At 37.0% G+C, this 20898-nt stretch overlaps 2 protein-coding genes across 4 annotated transcripts in view; both read left to right on the plus strand.

Moving 5' to 3' along the window:
• Positions 1-6798, plus strand: part of rtn2a (reticulon 2a) — a 28590-nt gene extending 21792 nt beyond the window's left edge. For all 3 annotated transcript variants that reach the window (XM_067450962.1, XM_067450963.1, XM_067450964.1), the window contains 4 exons: positions 1310-1379; positions 4248-4294; positions 5896-5954; positions 6174-6798. In XM_067450962.1, the coding sequence (XP_067307063.1) occupies positions 1310-1379; positions 4248-4294; positions 5896-5954; positions 6174-6249 (252 nt within the window). In that variant the 3' untranslated portion in view covers positions 6250-6798. The remainder of the gene's footprint in view (positions 1-1309; positions 1380-4247; positions 4295-5895; positions 5955-6173) is intronic.
• A 4154-nt stretch (positions 6799-10952) lies between these two features.
• rhoub (ras homolog family member Ub) lies at positions 10953-19344 on the plus strand. Its single transcript, XM_067450966.1, has 3 exons — positions 10953-11396; positions 13448-13506; positions 16592-19344. The coding sequence occupies exons 1-3, from the start codon at positions 11198-11200 to the stop codon at positions 17045-17047; spliced, it is 714 nt and encodes a 237-aa protein (XP_067307067.1). The 5' UTR covers positions 10953-11197; the 3' UTR covers positions 17048-19344.
• Positions 19345-20898: the final 1554 nt, after the last annotated feature.

The following is a 20898-nucleotide window of genomic DNA, read 5'->3' on the forward strand; positions in this document are numbered from 1 at the left end:
AAACCAACTATTTGTTCTTGCTTGTTCATTTACATGACTATACATTAAATAATAATTACAAAATAACATACCTAATTGTTTCTCTTTCCATGAAATTCATAAATCCAGAACTGTAGCCATTAAAAAAGGTCCTTTACAGAGGACAAAATATATTTTCATTATTTCAGGCCTCTCAGCTGTGCACTTAACAGCTGTCACTCTAAATAAAACTCAAGAATTACCACATTAAATACTTCTGACAGTGTTTTAGGGTGTATTTTCAGGCATATCTTGACATGGCGTGTCTCCCAGACATTATGGCACAGAATTACAGAATCCATGATAATATTTTGCATATTGAGAGAAAACTATGAATTGTAAATTGCTGTTGTGTTTTTATGCTACTTTTATGGTTTTACATCTGGAGATTAGTGACTAAACATTAAATAAAGTAAATATATAGAGCTGCAACATTGATGTTGATATCATTTATTTAAGGAAGAATTTGATGATAAATGTTTGAGTTCATATTGAGATCTCTAATGGAGTTCCTTTGATTGCAGACTTTGGTATCTTGCCTATCTGAGCGTAGTTTGAGTTATTGTTGATGTGTCTTCTGATAGCTAACTGAGACACATATGAGATTACCAGGGTTTTTTCCTCATGTGGAAAAAATTAAATCCACATGTATTAGAGGACAAGTCCTATAAAAGTGATCTGACTTGGTCTTTTAGACACATCTAAACTGACCAATTCAGCCTAGCACTGCAGAGTCTTCAGCTGAAACTCTCAACGATCCTCAAGTTTCGTGGTGTCACAGAGTCACAGTATGACCTGTGTGGAATGTGACATGGGAGGACACATGTGGTCTTATGTAGTACGAGACGAGAGGATACAAGAGGTTCTTGTCCTGAGTGCGGTTTCCAGTTTCAGACTTGGTGACTAGAAACTCCTGACTGAGAGATATAAGAGGAAACATTTTCTCTTCTCTACTAGAAGCGCAGTGTTAGATACACTGAAAAAAAATTCAGGTATCCAGTTGAAACATTTCAAGTGACTGATCACATCAAACATTTTTAGTTGGCATCAAACATTTTAATTTTATTAGTAATTTAATTTCTGTGAATTAAACTGGATCAATTGGGCCAACTGAAAAATTTAGATGCAATCAGTCACTAGAAAATGTTCAATTGGAGACTTTTTTTTTTTTTTTTTTTTACAGTGTAACAATCATGCTGTGGATGTCATGTTTGAACAGAATGCTGAAGTGGTGGAATCAAATTTGTGTTTTCTATATTAACTGTTTATAAATGGTTGTTGTTATTCCCAGTTCTTGTTGCTGATGTATCTGGTCACGTTCCTGGGAAATCTCTGCAATGGCCTTACCTTGCTCATCATCGGTATGAAATCCATATTTACAACTTTACAACTTTTAAATTTGAGTTATGTTGTGTAACTTGCAGTCAGTTTACATAAACTATGAAATTTCAAAGTTTGAAGACCACAATGCTTTTTTTGCTTACAAAAATTGAACAATGGGACCTGATTTACTAAAGAGGGCAAATTAGCATGAGACCGCAATGGGTCGCAAAGCACAGTGGGAGTGAAAAGTTTGAAAGTTTTGCAAGTGATCTACGGACAATGCGCAAATTAAAGAACACAGCAACAGCAACTCATTTCCATAATGAACAACACAATACCAGATATCAAATGCATGTCAAGCACGAAATGTTTTAAGACTTAAGTTTTTTTGAAACCTGAGGTTCTTTTTGTAAAACATTGCTTGTAACGTGTTTGAATATGCAAAATGTATCTAATGTTTTATTGTATTGTTATCTAATGCAATGACATTCCGCTTAGGCTTAATTTGGCTTAATTGTCTAAATATGTTCTCAGGTCACTGTATATCCTCGGTCCTGTAATTTGTAATGTAATATCCTGGAAGTTATGCCGGGTTCAGACTACACAATATTTTTGCCTGTTACGCTAGTCATTGTATCAGATTATGCGATTTTGATTCCTAAATTCTTGTCGTGTTGCCGACAAAAAAAACACACGTCAAAACGCCTTTCCACTAGATCCGACACTCGCATATGATTCTCGCATTTCACCCCCTGGCAGCAGTTGCATGAAACGTTGAAAAACGTTGTGAAGCAACCGTTACCCCTGGCTAATATTGATTTAAAAATGTCTTGATGTCAGAAAAACCCAGAGAACTTTTTTTAGCCAATAGTAAAAAAAAAAAGCCAATTCATCATGTTGCTAAATCGCCTCCGCTATCTTTTTTTTACTCTATCGTGGTAGTTACTTGAGGAAACATCATAAAGGCAGGAGTACGGCCATTAAATCTTTCCTCATTTGCACCAATAGAGGGTATGCATTGACGCCACTTTCCCGTCGGAGCACGCCCCTTCAGCTTTGACTGAGTGGCAGAAGAGAGGCTGCATGACTGGATTTAACAGGGGAAAAAACGACTAAAACAAACGGTTATCAGTTTAAACCAAGCCTGCAGTGCCCCTCTCTGAAGCTATCGCGCCTCGATCGTCCCCCGGTGACCGGTCCCAGTATAGTTGCCCCTCTGTTTTCCAATGGCCACGAGGCAAACCAAATAATAAAATTACACTTCAAATATTTTTTCCCCAAAGTTAGTTTATGTCATTGAAGGCAGTTATCATCACGACATCATTTCATTTCAAGTGTTCGTTTTTAAAATAAGTTGAGTTTTAGTTAGTTATCTGATGCTATAAAAACGGGGGGTGTGACGTCATGATTGACAGCTGAGATCGACGTCTTCTCTGAGTGAAGTTGTCACTGCAGGCACTAACAGACTTTTTTCGGGATTTTTGGGAGCAGATTGGAGCTTTAGCTTTAATTTCTACATTTCCATAACTGTTTATTTCACACCAACATAATTAATTGTTCTGCATCTGTAAGAGTGTGGGCGGGCTTTTGATATCGTGACTATACTTCCTGCTCGACTTCCTTCTCTCTACTGCGCAACTCCGGTCACGAAATCGCTACTGCGCAGACTCGGTCCCAAGATGTTCCATGGATATTGACATGGAGCCAGGAATCATGTTTTTATGGCATTTATATGAGCCTAATTTCGATCAGTGTTGGGTGTAACTAGTCAAGTAATTAGTTACTGTTATTTAATTACTTTTCCCTTGAAAAATTAAAGTAAGGGATTACTCTTAGTTTTTGTGTAATTTAATTACAGTTACTTCATATTTAATTGAAATAAATACAGTTAAATGATACAATAGTGGAATTAATATAACAACTTTGAAATGCATGTTTTTATCTATCCTTCTCACTTGTAAAACTATGGTCAGTTAATAAGAATAATTGATGTAGTTTTATATTTTGTATTTGAATGAATTAAAAGAGCCATTTCATGTCTATCCTTGAATCACTTAACTTGTCGATGTTGATATAAGATTTATAAAGTAATTAGTAATAAGTAATTAAATACTTTTTGGAGAGAGTAATTTGTACAGTAATCTAATTACACTATTGAAGATGTAATTAGTAATTAGTGACTTTTAATTCTTTTTTTAGAATAACTTACCCAATACATAGATTTCGATACATAAATATTTATCACAGTCTGTCACTCATTCAATGAACGTGATCTCACAAAGTTGGTATAATTATCAGTGAAGCTGACTACACAATGAATCTATTTTTTACATAATGTCTACACCTTGTTAGAGAGGATTTGTGCATGTGCAGAACTCAGCACTGGACAAAAACTCGAGCGGTGTGTGGATTCTAACTTCATCCTTTGTGATTCGCCATTGCGTTCTAAAAATCAACGATCATGTCTATGATTGGCTACATTACTCACCGAAGCGAAAACATGTTGGGCATGGTTTTGTGTGTTTTTCACGGTATTCACGCTGTGAACCAATGCTGACTCAGTCTTTTTGCCACTCAGGGGGCATAACCCCAGTCACTCCGGCCGATGGTGACGCCACGTGCATACAAATATATAGTCTATAATATTATCTTTCTTTCGTATTGGCATGTTTGAAAACCGTGTACAGAAGAGCTTCTGTGCTCCTATTGGGATAAAATGATTGATTCTTGCATCCCAACATCCATTGTAATTTACAAATCCCCACAACACCCTGCGTCAAATGGTTCATGCCAAAATCTGCCTAAAATCGTGTAGTCTGAACCGAGCATTATATTAGTGGTGCTTTATGAGAAGTTAATGCTAAATGTGTTTCTAACTAGTTGTTTTGTCATCATGTGGTGTCCAGGTGTGATTGCCGTCTTCTCTGTCCCTCTGTTTTACACAAGGCACCAGGTAACACAATCTCTGTGGGCTACAACAACAGTGGCATCTCATGCATATTCATGTATTTCTTTAGTCAGAGCATTTTCATATTCAAAAAAGCCTGCATCTATATAATAATGTACATCCACCTTTTACTGGAGCAAATGATGAGTGCTGCCATAATAGATTTTATTTTCGTTTGGATGCTGTCCTTTTCCGGTCTCCATAAGGCCCTTGTTAAAATGGGGTAAAAGAGTGACTGAATGAATTAAACAGAAACTTTTTGAACATTACCAAAAATTCAAATAAGCACAAGGATAAGTTGGGCTGTTGTTGACTGTCACAGCAACAGCAATAAACTGAAGAAATTCCTGGATGTGTTTTGAGAAAGGACAAGGACAACATGACAGACATAGTATGTCCAGATTACATTCATACTACACACATTTATACTATATAGAACATGCTATGGGACAGAGTTGATCATTGAATCATTTTTGACATTTAGTAGGAAAATGTGTGAATTTTAGCATTTTGCTAAAGTCAAGGAGTGAGCAGTCTTGCTAAAATAAATTCGCCAAATATATGTATTTATTGCCAAATAAATTCAAAAAGTAACTAAATATGTTGATATGTGCTTTTTGGAGAGAGAAAAAAAGTCCCAGGGTTGTCTGAAAACCTTTTGCTAAATCTAGGAACAAAATTGCTAAGTTGCTGAGCGTGACTTCCGTGTTCAGAAAAAAGGTGGAAAATAAGAAACATTTTGTACAAAAGTCACAGATGTTAATTCCATGATGTGCGGTGACATCAGGCATTGAGGTTTTAATTAGGCAGTTATTTGCACCCGGAGTAGATCTGGATCCTCTATAATGAAATCTGAAAATGATTTTAGTGGATCTCCTACCTCCCACCTTCAGACTTTTATATATAATTTTATATCTGTGTTTCTTAAAATTGTATAGTATAATGCTAAAATACTGAAACCTCATATACAAAGTCATACAATAGCTGTTTTTCACAGATTACATTATATTCCTATTCTCCATATCTATAATATTTAATCTTCCTTACATTCAATTAGGGTTATTTATTATTGCTTATTGTGATCAATTACATTGTGTTTCCATCTGTTAAATTGGGTGCAATGTAACTTCACACAGCATATTTGCAAATATATATATTTTTAATTGGTTCAGAGAAACACTCTGTTTACGTAAGTTTCTATATTATATTATATTTGTATATTATTTTAATTTATAATTAATTGTAACAAACTGGCACATTAAACTTTACAGCCATGTGACACATTTATATATAAGGAGTGATGGCTTATGTGCAATGATATGAAAATAAAACAATATATTGACTTCTAAAGACACTTTTTGTAATGTTTGTTACAATAATATAATAATATACAATATAATATAATAATATAAATTATAATCAAGTTGAGTACCCACAATTATTAAATCAATAATTGCAACAGGCTTAGTGGAATTTCTCAGCAAATATTGATATATAAAGCTACTTGCAGCATATAATGCAATTAATTTGAAGGGGTTTTTTTTTTACTGATAGACAGCCCTAATGTTAACACATCTATTGCAGCTCATGTCACTGTCTTCTTACAGGACAAAGTGGACAGCTGCATTGTAGCAGTACATGCCCGTATTGACAACATAAAAGACTTGTGAGTATAGCGCCATCTACTGTGCACTGTAATGTATAGTTTCCTTTCATATCAGTGTTTCAATGAGACTCATGATATTGTGCAGTTAATTGGCTAGATCTGATTTCCATCAGCCAATAAACAAACATTGTTTTTTTTTTTTACTTATTATTATTATTATTATTTATGATAGAGCAAAAATGAGACCCTACTTTAATTGTATTTTTGTCTGTTGAACAGCCTTCATCGCCTGACCCAGGGTGGCGGACCACCCCTGGATCCCACCCCTGGTGGAGCTAAACCCAAAGCCCATTGAGACATCTCACAGAGGAGGAAAAACTACACACAGTCACTCAAAAATGTCTTAATTAGCAGTTTGTGCTCAGAGTCCCGCCTCTGCAGCAGTGGGGGAGGGGCTAAGGACACAGGGCCTTAAATGGGAGGAAATACGGTTTAAGGAGGGAGGACCATGCAAAGAACAATCTTGGATGAAAATCGAATCAAGAAATTTTAATAAGTTAAAGACATGTTTTCATTTCCACATTTCAGTACGAGTGCGAGTGTATGGATGAAAGACTAAGATCGCTAAGATACTTGCGCCACCCATACAATAACGGGAGAGTTATCTGAATAAAACATGGATGACTTCAGTGAAGTAACAGCAGTGAAAATGAGAATCCAGACTGACTGTAGTTCGCCTGGCAGAAACATAAAGCAGGACCAGTTTCCCGATGGGGTTTTTACTTCTGACAGTCTCAAAATCGCATTGTGTTTGTTTGTGTGTGTGTGTGTGCGTGTGTGGGCAGCTTAAGCCTGTTAAAGTACCTAAGAGCTATTAAAACCACAATGTTATTTTCTTTTCCAATGTTGTTTCCTTGGTGTTATTTGAGTGTAAGTTTGATTCCACATGAAAGAAAGTCCCTCCTTCCACTGTCACAGGGTTTGCTACATTAAGGGTCAAAAGATGATGAATAATGAAACAATATTTAATGAACACAAAGAGCAAGATTACAAAATACATATAATGTTACCACAAGACAAAGGACACAGCAATTTCTATAGTCGTGGCTCCTAAAGTGGTCCTACGCCGTACAGTGAGAGCTTCAAAGATGGACGTTGTCACGGTCTTGTGACCAAAGAGAGCATGCAATCATTTTCTGACAGTATCGCCAGTTAAATTAACTTATGTCTCAAAGCACCTAACATTAAAATATTAATGACTAATACACTTACAGAGTTCTTACTTGGACCCCCTGACTGCTTTCAGTATTGGCATAAAGCCGTGAAAACAGCATACACTCCTTGTTTTGTTTCAGGAGGAACTGTGAAAGATGGCTGCTGTTTGTTTGTGGCGCTCGGTAGCTGTGTGTCTACAACTTTACATAGCCGTACGGAACGTGCTGATGACGTGTGATGTGTGCGCAGAGGCATGCATATATGTGACCCTGGACCACTAAACCAGTCATAAGGCACAAGGGTATATTTGTGGCAATAGCCAACAATACATTGTATGGGTCCAAATTATCGATTATCTAAGATATTAAGATGTTCCAGGAAGATATTTTGTAAATTTCATACCATAAAAATATAAAAATTGTATTATTAGTAGTAATATGCATTGCTAAGGACTTCATTTGGTCAACTTTAAAGGTATTTTCTTAATATTTAGATTTTGTACACCCTTAGATTACATATTTTCAAATAGTTGTATCTCTTCCAAATATTGTCCTATCCTATCAAAACATACATCAATGGAAATCTTGTTTATTCAGCTTTCGGATTTAAAAAAAAACCCTTATGACTGGTTTTGTGGTCCAGGGTCACATATGTTGACAGTTGGACATCCTATCATTCAGACCCATTTTTTTTTGGTCCTTTTTTGAGACTTTCACAGAAGATATATGTACATGTTTTAATATTTAGATTACTTCTATTATTGGTTGCTATCAGGATGTGAAGAGAGTTTTGACTAGCATAAAAAATTGCCTACCCAGCCTTTACGATTTTGGGACTGTATCCGTCATGCAGTTACAGGGACTGAGGCTTTCAAACTTAAAACAAAATAAAACAAACATGTCATAAACGTATGACTTACCACATGACTCATGTGAAAAATTAGCCTGTTGCAAGGAAACAAGTAGTCATATAGTTACATTTTGCGGTAATGTGATTAGTTTTTTAGACTTAAAGCACACATATTGCATACACCTATCAGACATATTGATACAAGTTATAAGGTTTGATTTCATGCACATATGATTTGTTTAGCATTTTAGCAAAGGGAAAAAATATCCCTTTGAATAAATGTACAGCTCTGATTCAATACATTAACACATTTTTTCTTCATTACTTAACTTGAACAAGTAATAATAAAATCAGATTAGAATAATATAATCATGTAAAGAGTTTATTTAGATGAAGGTCACTACTGACTGCTGCATTTAGTACTCTACCCAGATACGTGCTGTCTTTTTTCAACCCCTGCCTTTCAGGCCCCAAAAAACTTTTCAAAGCTTATTACGGGATAACAGGCTCTACCTTAAAGTGTAATGAGACCATTTATACAGTAGGTACACTATATTGCCAAAGGTGTTGGGACACTTGCCTTTACATGCACATGGACTTTAAGGACATTTCATTCTTAATCCATAGGGTCTGAGTTGTCCCACCCTTTGTAGCTATAATAGCTTCAACTATGTTGGACGAGAAGCCCTGGCTTGCAGTCTCCACTCTAAATCATCCCAAAGGTGTTTTATCAGGTTGAGGACAGGCCAGTCAAGTTCCTCCACACCAAACGTGCTCATCCATGTCTTTATGGACCTTGCTTTGTTCACTGGTGTGCAGACATGTTGGAACAGGAAGGGGCCATCCCAAAACTGTTCCCACAAAGTTGGGAGCATGAAATTGTCCAAAATGTCGTAGCATGCTGAAGCATTAAGGGTTCCTTTCACTGGAACTAAGGGGCCAAGCCCAACCCCTGAAAAACAACCCCACATCATAACCCCCCTTGCACCAAACTTTACACTTGGGATGATGGGGAGGTTGAGTCGCCGCGGTGCTCGCGGGGGCACAGAGGTGCGATCGAAAAGGGCACGTTAACTTTCTATGGGGCAGGGGATCCCCCCGTGCACGGCACCGCTCTTGGCAACCACCAAACTCAGACTCATCGATTGGATTGCCAGACAGAGAAGTGTGATAACTCACTCCAGAGAATACATCTCCACTGCTCAGTGACAGCATGTTTTACACCACTGCATCCCATGCTTTACATTGCACTTGGTGATGTAAGGCTTGGATGCAGCTCCTCAGCCATGAAAACCCATTCCATGAAGCTCTACGCACTGATCTTGAACCAATCTGAAGGCCACATGAAGTTTGGTGGTCTAGGTATTGACTCTGATTTTATGTGGCCTACCACTTTGTGACTGAGTTGCTGTTTTTCCCAATTGCTTCCACTTTGTTATAATACCACTAACTTGACCACAGAATATTTAATAGTGAGGAAATTTCACAAATTGACTTATTGCACAGATGGCAACACACTTGAATTAACTGAGCTCCTGATGACATTTCACAAATATTTGTAGAAGCAGTCTGCATGCCTAGGTTCTTGATTTTATACACCTGTGGTGATGGGAGTGATTGGAACACCTGAATTTAATGATTTAAAGGGATGTCCCAATACTTTTTGCAATATAGTGTATGAAGGCAAAAAAAAATCCAAATTCAATGGTGACATTACTATGCTATATAGTTTTATTTTAGTAAAGCATAGTAGGCTATATATTAAATAACAAGTATAATGTCATGAAACATGATATACTAAAATAACAAAACAAAAAAATGGCAACAATATTGTTTGTCAGTTAAGTGGCATTACTTGGTTTCATGCATATATAGGCTACATGCATTACTCAAATTTGCATGCATTACTTACATAACTTAAATAGTTAATGTTGACCACTAGCTGGCAGAAAAGATCAGTTTAAACCCTTTCGCCTAAAGGAGAAGAGTCAGGGGATCAATCAAATGTAAAATAAAGGCACATTATTATTCAATTCTGCTACTAAAGTTTAATTCTAATTATCATTCAAATGTTCTGTAAATACTAATCGCACATTTACCTTAAAAAGATATTGTTATATATTATGTTTTTATGACTTTTTTCATAAACATTCATGTTAAACGTTCACTGACCCCCTATATTGCACATTTTCCTCTGAAATTTATATTTAAAATAAAACATGTCAAAGGAAAGAAAATGCATTAAAAAAACATTTCCTCCAACCCAAAATATAACGCACCAAAACTAACTTTTAGTTAAATGTGTAGCCTAGTTGCTTGCTTGCATACACCGATGTACTGGCATTACAGCAAAAGTGAGAAAGTGTTATATAAGCTAAAACAGTGGTAAAACTGGGTAACTTTTTTATTTAAACGTACACATGTAGTTACTATAGTAATTATTATATTATTACATGTAAGTAATCCTAATATTAACCCTAACCCTAACATGTAAGTACATGTAGTTAAATATTATTAATCAGTCCTTAAATATATAATCACAATGTATATGGACACCTTAAAATAAAGGGTATTACTTTATTTTAGTGTCATTGTTACATATGTTACATGTAGTAACTATAGTAATAACTATATATGCATAATTAACATGTACATGTAAATCCAAATAACCCTAAACCAAACCAAATCCTAATCCTAACCTTATAGTAGGTGCATGTAGTTATGCAATATCACTCAAAATGTCTTTAAATGTAGCATACACTTACAGTACACTTAAAGTGTAACCAAATAAAGTGTAGCCAAAACTGGAAATGTACTCAATGTAAAAAAAATCAAGAACAATCCATACCCTATTAATAGTTTATTGTTGTCTTTTTAACGCACACTTGCCATTGTTTCTAGTGAGACGCATCATGAATAGGCTAGCCTGTGCTCAAGCAGCCATGTGAAGAGGGAGGAGCTAGTCAAACCAAAGCTTACTATAAAAGCTGCCTCACTCGCTCCTTACCCAGCTGTTGTAGAGTGTGAGACGTCCGTGTTTTTACGTGGAGATATTGAGTAATTGGGACTTATAAAAAATTGACGGTTTATGTGCACAGCGGCGGATCAAGCGCATTTACGCAGTGCTCATAGCGCCCAGTTGTTTATAAAGTGCTCTTATTGATGTGTTTTTCTCGGGTCACTCCATTAGGAGTGCGCGATCCACCTGCAGTCCGGCCGAGCAGCGCGTCTGAACGCACATGGATTACAGTCACCTGATGGCGCCTCCGGTGCCTCCACACAAACCCCGATCCCCCCTGCCTGCGCATTGCCAGGGGCGGCTATTGAAGTGCGTGTTTCTCGGGGACGGAGCTGTGGGGAAAACCAGCCTGATTGTCAGCTACACAACCAATGGATACCCAACAAAATACGTCCCGACGGCGTTTGACGATTTCTCAGGTGAGTCTTAAATGCGTAATTGGGCCATAAAGTCATTTTTGGTGACTTTAAGTGGATCTATGAAGACAGTCTCATCATACAGGTGTTTTAGCAGAGTAACCACAAATGCAGTTTATCACATTACCTATGAACAAGTCAGACTTTTAACCTTAATTTAGATTGCCTAGTCCCAAAAATGCATGTCTGAACTGTTTCAGGGAAAATGATTTGCACCGACATATCTTAAAATATGTCAGTCAGTGCCATTGTTTTATGATGCACATTAGTAATGTTATTATCTAAGCATTGTTTATAAAGCTTCGTAAATGTTCTAATTGAACTAAAGAAACCAGTTGTTTGTGAAACCAGTTCAATGTGTATAGTTTCAACTCATTTACACCTAACACGCTTTTTGTAGTTTTATAGTTGTAGTTTAAAATGGAAACATAAATAGTTGAAAATTTGACCACCAAGTTCAAGAATGACGTCATGCACAGTCCCTTGCATTTCAGACAATTTTTAATGGATATTAATGCAGTGCTTTTAAAATCATGTTGTACATAACAAATTAAATTCAAAGATTGCTTTACATAGAAATGTTTCATATATTTTGAATGGACCTGAAACAAAAGCCTGTCACTGTTCAGTGCCCACAAGCATGTCTTTGTAATTATAAAGCCCTTGCGCAATAATGCCTGGACTAAAAAATCTGGCCCCTAAAATCAAGTCCGGTCCACTAGTTTCCTCTGAGCAGATATTGTGTGCTGCCCCAGTGGTGATGTCACCCTCAAACTCCTGGAACCAGATCAGAAATCTGTGCACTGATTTGAGAACAGTTACGCAATTCAACAGGTGGCACTTTGAGGGGGAAGGAGCTGAATTTAAGGCAGATCATATGACAGGGATTTGGAGACAATTGCACAATGGGTGCTTGAAGCAGAACACTTTGAAGTGACAAATCATCACCAGGACCTCGGTGTTACTGTGTTTTATGAGATCACTTAACCGTGGCATCATGGAATGAACATTCTCATAGATTACCCAAATTACATAATATGGGCTGTTGATCTATACCAGGGGTGTTCAAACATGGTCCTGGAGAGTTAAGCTCCAACTTGCCTCAACACACCTTCATGGAACTTTCTAGTATGCCTTGTAGGACCTTGATTAGTTGGTCTAGGTGTGTTTAATTAGGGTTGGAGCTAAACTTTGCAGGACAGTGCAGGATTGGACACCCTTCATCTATACCATGTTTATGAGGGTGTATAATAATAAATAACAATAATTTTAATGTATTTATTATTATTATTATTATTATTATTATTATTATTATTATTATTATTATATTGTTGTATTAGGATTTTTTATTACAGACTGACATTTGAAAATAATATGATTTAAAATTATTTAAAATTATTACATTTAAAATGATAAAAATATAATATAAAATAATAATAACAATAATTATAGCTATTATTATTATTATTATTATTATTAAGTTCAATAATAACAACAACATTTAAATAGACTTTGAAATGTATAACATTTAAATAAAATATTAAGATTTATTATAGTTATATATAGTCTCTATAGTTTTTAGGGTTATATAAAGGGCTCCATAAAGAGTGCTTTCAAATCGATTAATCATGATTAATCGTATTCAGAATAAAAGTTTGTGTTTACATAATCTATGTGTGTGTATCTGTGTATAATTATTATGTATATTTGAAAACACACACATGTATATGTTTAAGAAATATTTGCATGTATATACTGTATATATATAAAAAAATCTGTGTGTATATACATATGTATTTCTATACACATGCACATCCATAATATATTTAGTATAAAGTTTATTATTTATATTAATGTATAAGGAAAAGTGTGTATCTTAGCACTGTATTTAATTTAAATACTTAAGATGCTTTGTAACTTAAGTCCATAATGTCCATTGATGTTGTATTTGTTTACAGTGATGGGTGACTAAATGGAAAAAAGGTGTGTGTTTGTGTGTGTGTGCGTGTTTGGTTTGGCAGTAGAATAACACACTTTGTCCCCTTTTTCTCCAGCGGTCGTACAAGTGGATGGCCAACCAGTGAGACTGCAGCTTTGTGACACTGCTGGACAGGTAAGAACTTCAGTGCCTCACCTGTGTCCTAGTCTCACGTCATGACTGTCCGCGGCTCATTACATCATTGGTGCGGTCCATTCCTTTTGAATCCAAACCAAAGAGAAACAGCAACTAACTAGACATTTTTGTTTGGGGTTGATAAGGGCATTTCTGTCACTCTCTGAAAGCAGGATTTGGAAATTGGATGACAAAGTAATTGCGCAACAAAATCCAAGCAATTAGAAAAGATTGGCAGGGGTGCCATTCTGTGAGGAAATCATAAAGGGAGTGAAAAGAACAATCCTTAAGCTATTGGCACTTTAGTTATTGGATCTCCTTCTCGGTTTCTGAGCCACACAGGCTTGGACAGGGTACCGTGTGTATCCAATAGTTTTGTCTCCAAGTGATATTTTAGATGCCTAACTTTTTTTTAGTGCTTATTGTTGTGTAACTGCCTTCCCATATCACTAATTTGAAAAGGCAGTTGGCTCTACGTTCATTCTGATTGGAACATTGGAATATTAGATTGCTTCATTGAAAGATTTTGTTTAGGCTTTCAACCTCAGAAACTGACACTCCTTTGTCATGCCTTACATGGGTTAACAAATAAATGACTCTGCCCTCTTAGTACACAACCTATAAATCTCTTTACTCAACCATACAGAGGCAAGCTCAGGCAAACACGGGAAGATAAGAATTCACTTCCCAGTTATAGTACGCCAGACTTTCATATAGTTTTTAAAGCAATAGAACAAATGCACTTTGCCCAAAGTATAGAAACAAAAGCTACAGTAGTATCACAAAAGTTTATTGCTTTCCATTGCTCCACCTGTTTAGATGTACTTCCATTATGATGTGCAGGTGTCCACGTAAACAAAAGAAAATATATTTGATAATGATATGTTGCCTTTTTATGTGCTAAAATTTTTTCACTCAATTTAAATTCTGACCTCCCATTTACTCAACCTCATGTCGTTCCAAACCAGTAAGATTTCATCAAATGTATTTTTGATGAAATCTAAAAAAAAATCTGTACCACTTTGACACTTCAAAAAGTTTGTAAAACTGGATTAGTTTATGTGTTCTCCTGGAAAACTAGATTAGAATGATTTGAGCGGTTTAGTCAAAATTTTCTGAAGAGACTTGCTCACATTTTAATGAACAGATTAAATTTAGGCTTCACATATAAATATTGATCAATGAACATTGTATTATGAGAAGGAACCTCATTGGTTCTTGCTGAAGCTCAAACGTGCTGTGTAACACAAGAAGGAACCTCATTGGTTCTTGCTGAAGCTCAAACGTGCTGCGTAACACAAGAAGGAACCTTATTGGTTCTTGCTGAAGCTCAAACGTGCTGTGTAACACAAGAAGGAACCTCATTGGTTCTTGTTGAAGCTCAAACGTGCTGTGTAACACAAGAAGGAACCTCATTGGTTCTTGCTGAAGCTCAAACGTGCTGTGTAACACAAGAAGGAACCTCACTGGTTCTTGCTGAAGCTCAAACGTGCTGTGTAACACAAGAAGGAACCTCACTGGTTTTTGTTGAAGCTCAAACGTGCTGTGTAACACAAGAAGGAACCTCATTGGTTCTTGTTGAAGCTCAAACGTGCTGTGTAACACAAGAAGGAACCTCATTGGTTCTTGTTGAAGCTCAAACGTGCTGTGTAACACAAGAAGGAACCTCATTGGTTCTTGTTGAAGCTCAAATGTGCTGTGTAACACAAGAAGGAACCTCACTGGTTCTTGCTGTAGTTCAAACACGTGTAACAAACGAGAATGAGCCTTATTAGTTCTTGTACGTCAAGCTTGTACTTCTGTTTATCATAACTGATGTGTGAGTTGATGAATATTTATATGTGAATAAAAGCCTAAATTCAATCTGTTCATCATATAAAAAGATCAAGTCGCTTCAGAAAATTTGCAGTAAACCACTCATTCAAATGCATTCCTTTTATGATCTCTTTATTATATCTTTATGAACAGAATGACATTTTTTAAATATATAAATATAACAGAATACATTCCTATTATTACTATAGTAAAAAAATTGAAATTGTACAGTATCATGCTATACTTATCAAGGCAGTAAATTGATTACTGTAATTACCCTGTCACTATGCCTATTGCATTTTTTAAATTAAAAGTTCATTCGAATGAACAATATTTTAAATATATATATATATATATATATATATATATATATATATATATATATATATATATATATATATATATATATATAAATGTATATTGTATTTGTGTGTTTGTGTATATATACATAAATACACATACATACATAATATATTTCCTATAAAGCTTATTATTTCTATCAATGTTCAAGGAAACGTGTCTCTTAGCAAACATAACACATTAAATGATTCAATTGTAATTTAAGTCCATGAAGTCCATTGAAGTTTGTTTACAGTGTTAGGGGACTAAATAGAAACAGGTGTGTGTGTGCTGGCAGTAAAATTACTAATTCCCCCTCCCCCCTTTTCTTTTTCTCCAGCGGTCTTACAGGTTGATGGTCAACCAGTGTACAAAGTTCATTAAAATGAACAATATTTTATTGGTATAATAGATTTCATATTCTGTGTGAGCGTGTGTGTATTTTGTAACCAAAAAGTAGATGCAGCAAAGGCATTAAAAAAGTTTGGCGCTCTTACCTATCAATCTTAATTGTTGACTGTTCTCAAAGATTTGAGAGGCCTTGCTCTCCAATAGCTCTGCAGATTTATACCTTAAATTCATTTATACAGCATAAACGGGACAGGGTGTGCCAGAGTTTAAAACTTTGGCCAAGTTTAAAAGATTAAAGCGTGCACTGCGTGTTCCACATGCAATGTTCTTTGTGAGCGCCAACCTATAATTTCACTTAATTGCTTCAGGGAATTATAAAACACCAGAAGAGCTAGTTAAAGGATTTTATTATTTGAAATAACAATTTGGAATCCCACAAATGATTTTTGGGAAGGTTCACAAGGCCTTGCATTACTAAACCCTCTAAACATCAGTAATGATACACGGTTTAGTGATACATAAAGTGATAGGCCTTCTGTCTGGGCATTGGATTTACCTTTCTCTTTCTCTTCTACCCCAGGATGAATTTGATAAGTTGCGTCACTTCTGCTACACTCGGACTGACGTACTCCTGCTGTGCTTCAGCGTTGTCAGCCCCGCTTCCTTCCAGAACATTTGGGAGAAATGGGTCCCGGAGATCCGACGGCGTTGTCCGCTCACACCTGTGCTGCTGGTGGGCACCCAGTGTGACCTGCGACAAGATGTCAAGGTCCTCATAGACCTGGCACGGCGGCGAGAGCGACCCGTCCCGGAAGAGGACGCCCGCGCCCTGGCGGACAAAATAGGAGCGGTAGCCTACGTCGAATGCTCCTCGCTCACGCAGAAAAACCTGAAGGATGTGTTTGACGCCGCCATCTCGGTGGGGCTCCGACACTCCGACAGAAGAGCCAGACGAGAGCGGAAGGTCCACAGTACTGCTGATAAAATGAAAATGCTCTCAAAGTCGTGGTGGAAGAAATATATCTGCATACAGTAGCAAAGCTGAAGCCAATCTTCTGAGGCATGAACAATGTGATAGACATTGGTAGCTAGCTTGACGCTCCTCAAGTGGATGTTGGCCAACGAATCAAAAAAGAACAGGATTGCTGCTGTAAGGACGATGAATGGCGGCAGAAGGTGCAGCTTGTTCGCCAGATACAGTATGAAGGAAGTTCTGTATGCAAGGCCGTCACAAAAAATCCTGGGATTTTCTGCTCTGGCGCCATTTAGTTGGTGAGGAGGATCTTATTAGGGGTATTATTTTGGGGTATCGCATTAAAAAAGCTGGATGGAAATGCCAAGATTTGCATAAAACCTTAAAATGGCCATTACAAAATGTATGTGCTCAATAAAAACATTTTGTTATTACTATTATTTGGTAAGAAACTAATTTACCAAATAAATTCCTGGATGTGCAACAAAAAAACGGATCATGTGATTGGTCTGCTGGTTAGCCAAGTTATCCAGTCTCATTGCATACCATCTCAAATATTGTTTTAGTCATTCTGAAATGCCTGAGCCAGACTATGCCATCAAAATTATTCAGAGAACTGCCTCACAAGATAGCATTCCCTAAAACCAGGCAATCAAACACAACATAATATGACAGCGTTCTGCGCACTCTAATTTATTATGTTAAAAAAAGTCACATTTGCAGCAACTTTTTATCCTTTTATTACTGATACTTTGCGGCAGTTTCCCAGGAAATTTTGTTCTCTTGAACACATGGGATGGAAGCTGTGTTTCGTTCGCAAATGTTTTATGCGATACTCCATTGTTTGCACATGTTTAATAAACAACTTTGGATGGAAACATGGCAAGTGAGACCCTTCACCTCAGAGCCTAGGGAAACGTTCCCAGTCATGCCTTGGCGACAACAAAGGGTTCCCTCACTGTGAACACTCTTAATGGCTCAACTGGATAGTGAAGAACACTGTTGACCTCTTCCACAGCCAAAACTGATTATGGTTTTATAAATCATCTACTGCTTTTGTTTTTGTAACCAAATAAAGTGCCACAGTTTATATTTATTCACCCATGTCTTCTACCTGATAAATGCATGTAATGATGCTAGCATGCTAACACTGGTGATCAAGCTCCTTTTTGTTTGTTTAACCTCCATGTCTGAGGTCACAAAGAGTTTTATAGCAGTCCTGTGGCCGCTCCGCGGTTTACACCCTCTCTAAATGGTCGTTATATCACATAAGTCTGTAACTGAACCGACTTCACGTTTTCAGGACCAATTTCAGTACACGTTTTCATTGTTGATATTGTCCAAAATGGAGTGTAACTGCAACTCTTCTGTCCTTGTTAACACAACTTTGCCTTTGCGGTGGATGTGTACTTGTGTACTCTTAGTCACAGAAAGGTGGACATATCATGCATAACCCATTAACTTTGTATATACAATGCATTGCAGTTGTGATCCCTATTGCAGTCTTTTCATTTGACTTGGTCTACACTGTCGTGCCATGGGTTATGTGTTCTCCTGATCAATCAATGACATGTTGAATTTGCTTCTCATTATTCAGAAGCCCAATCGGTCAGATCTGTCATAAACTACAGAGCACAACAGAAGGTTTTAGGAAGTAAAAATCCCCCCACCCACCCAATCATCAATTTTCAAAAATTGTACTGTGTAGCTCATTCTATCATTTTCATTACATTTTATTAATTAGAATTGTCTTCTTCTTTGTACTGACATGTTTGGTTCATAGCTTTTTTTATTTGTTTTTTATTTTTATATTTTAATTTCTTACCCTTATGAAAGTTATCCATGGTTTTACTACAAATAAAACCAAAAACCTATGGTTAATATTGTTGGTAACCCCAACTTAATCATGATTCTGCTAACCTTACCTGCTAATCTAACCATAGTTTAACCATGGTATTAATAGTAAAACCATGGTTATACAAATGGTAACCAATAGACCAAAACAACATGGTTACAACACTTTTACTATAATAAAACCATGATTAATTTTCATAAAGGGTATTTTGAGAAAATGGATGGGGAAGATACTTCCAGAATCAAAACTGCCTACAGAGTACTCGGTCACTGTTGCTCTCAATGCAACCACACAACAGGAGGTGTCGTCTGTTTTTCATGTACTTTATTGCCAACGCAATAACATTATCAGGGTAATCTACTTTAAGAGCTGTACATTTTATGATTGCATTTAAATTTCTTTGTAACTATAAACACTCCTGTTTATGGTACAGTGTGTATGTGTGTTCCGGTTGCTGACTGCTACCCATGATTTTCATGGAAAATAAATGTGACATAAACTGAAACTTGAATGTGTGTCTGTTACATCTTCTGACCTACAACAACAGGAGCATGTATTAAATGGTCAATTTTGCTTTCATGTTGACTTTAGCATGCAATACCACCTCACTGATAGCTTTGATAGCATACACTATGCAGTAATCACATGTCTGTCACAGAGAGACCATTAGAAATAATTTAAGATCATCTTTGTCCAAACATCTTTAGAAGACTAAATAAAAAGTGTAAAGAGTGAGATAAATCTATAGGTTAGCTCCCTAAAGAAAGGTGAAAATAGCAAACGCACATCCTCAGACAGAATACAAATTCTCACAACATGTTAATAAAGTAGTAACGCAGAGCAGTGTCATGTGTAACGGAGGCCAGCTAGTAGAAGTTGCTGTGCGAGTAAACCTCACTCCTCTGACCTCAAGAGACGCTCTAGCGACTGACGCTAGAGGTTGCAGCCTTTAGCCTCCTTGTTAGAGCGTCCGACTCTCATGCCGGCGGACCCGGGTTCGAGTCCCGGTCCGAACAGAAGGGATTACATTGGTGCCGTGACCCGGATGGGAGTGAGGTTTAGGGGGGTGAGTGTAACGGAGGCCAGCTAGTAGAAGTTGCTGTGCGAGTAAACCTCACTCCTCTGACCTCAAGAGACGCTCTAGCGACTGATGCTAGAGGTTGCAGCCTTTAGCCTCCTTGTTAGAGCGTCCGACTCTCATGCCGGTGGACCCGGGTTCGAGTCCCGGTCCGAACAGAAGGGGTTACATTGGTGCCGTGACCCGGATGGGAGTGAGGTTTAGGGGGGTGAGTGTAACAGAGGCCAGCTAGTAGTAGTTGCTGTGCGAGTAAACCTCACTCCTCTGACCTCAAGAGAGGCTCTAGCGACTGATGCTAGAGGTTGCAGCCTTTAGCCTCCTTGTTAGAGCGTCCGACTCTCATGCCGGTGGACCCGGGTTCGAGTCCCGGTCCGAACAGAAGGGGTTACACATGCATTTGGAATGAGATACACTTTCATGCAGCCTGCAGAAACATGAAAGTGTACATTTGTAAGGTTACAGCTGTCATTCACATGCTAAAACTAAATATTCAGTTTAGATCCCACTGTCTTTATGCTAATGCTAATGATTGTAGCTAATGCTAGTTCCAATGTTTATAACTTTTATTATGACTAAGTTTTTTTACTATTAAAGTTTAGTTGTTTCTTTTGGTTTGGTTTTAAATGTGTTTAGCCTATAACAGAATTATTTAACTTGAAGGTGTAGTTTTCATAACTTTACCAGTGCGGGTCACATGGGCCACAGGAGAATTAATGCTAAAAGGGAACTTGCACAGTACGGATACATTTCTGAGTATAATTATGTCTGCAACAGCTTCATAGTAACCCATCATTTAGAGGCTTTGTTTTGTCTCACAGAAAAGCCAACTGCACAGACAACAGTTTCAGTGAATGCAGTCTGTGCCTAGCTTAGCATACGTAGCATTTCACTCAGGAAAACAACAGTTACTCTCAAACCATAATTTGCACTTTTACAATACATAACAGCCAGTTTGATACAGTAGTGCTCAAATGGTCTTGT

This window comes from Pseudorasbora parva, chromosome 8 (assembly GCF_024679245.1).
Source record: "Pseudorasbora parva isolate DD20220531a chromosome 8, ASM2467924v1, whole genome shotgun sequence".
Classification (NCBI taxonomy): Eukaryota; Metazoa; Chordata; class Actinopteri; order Cypriniformes; family Gobionidae; genus Pseudorasbora; species Pseudorasbora parva.

Bases quoted from the DNA above. Each gene is read 5' to 3' on its own strand.
- rhoub (XM_067450966.1), top strand. From the start codon at position 11,198: ATGGATTACAGTCACCTGATGGCGCCTCCGGTGCCTCCACACAAACCC. The intron at 11,397-13,447 runs GTGAGTCTTAAA...CTTTTTCTCCAG, and splicing joins GGCGTTTGACGATTTCTCAG to CGGTCGTACAAGTGGATGGC. The intron at 13,507-16,591 runs GTAAGAACTTCA...CTTCTACCCCAG, and splicing joins TTTGTGACACTGCTGGACAG to GATGAATTTGATAAGTTGCG.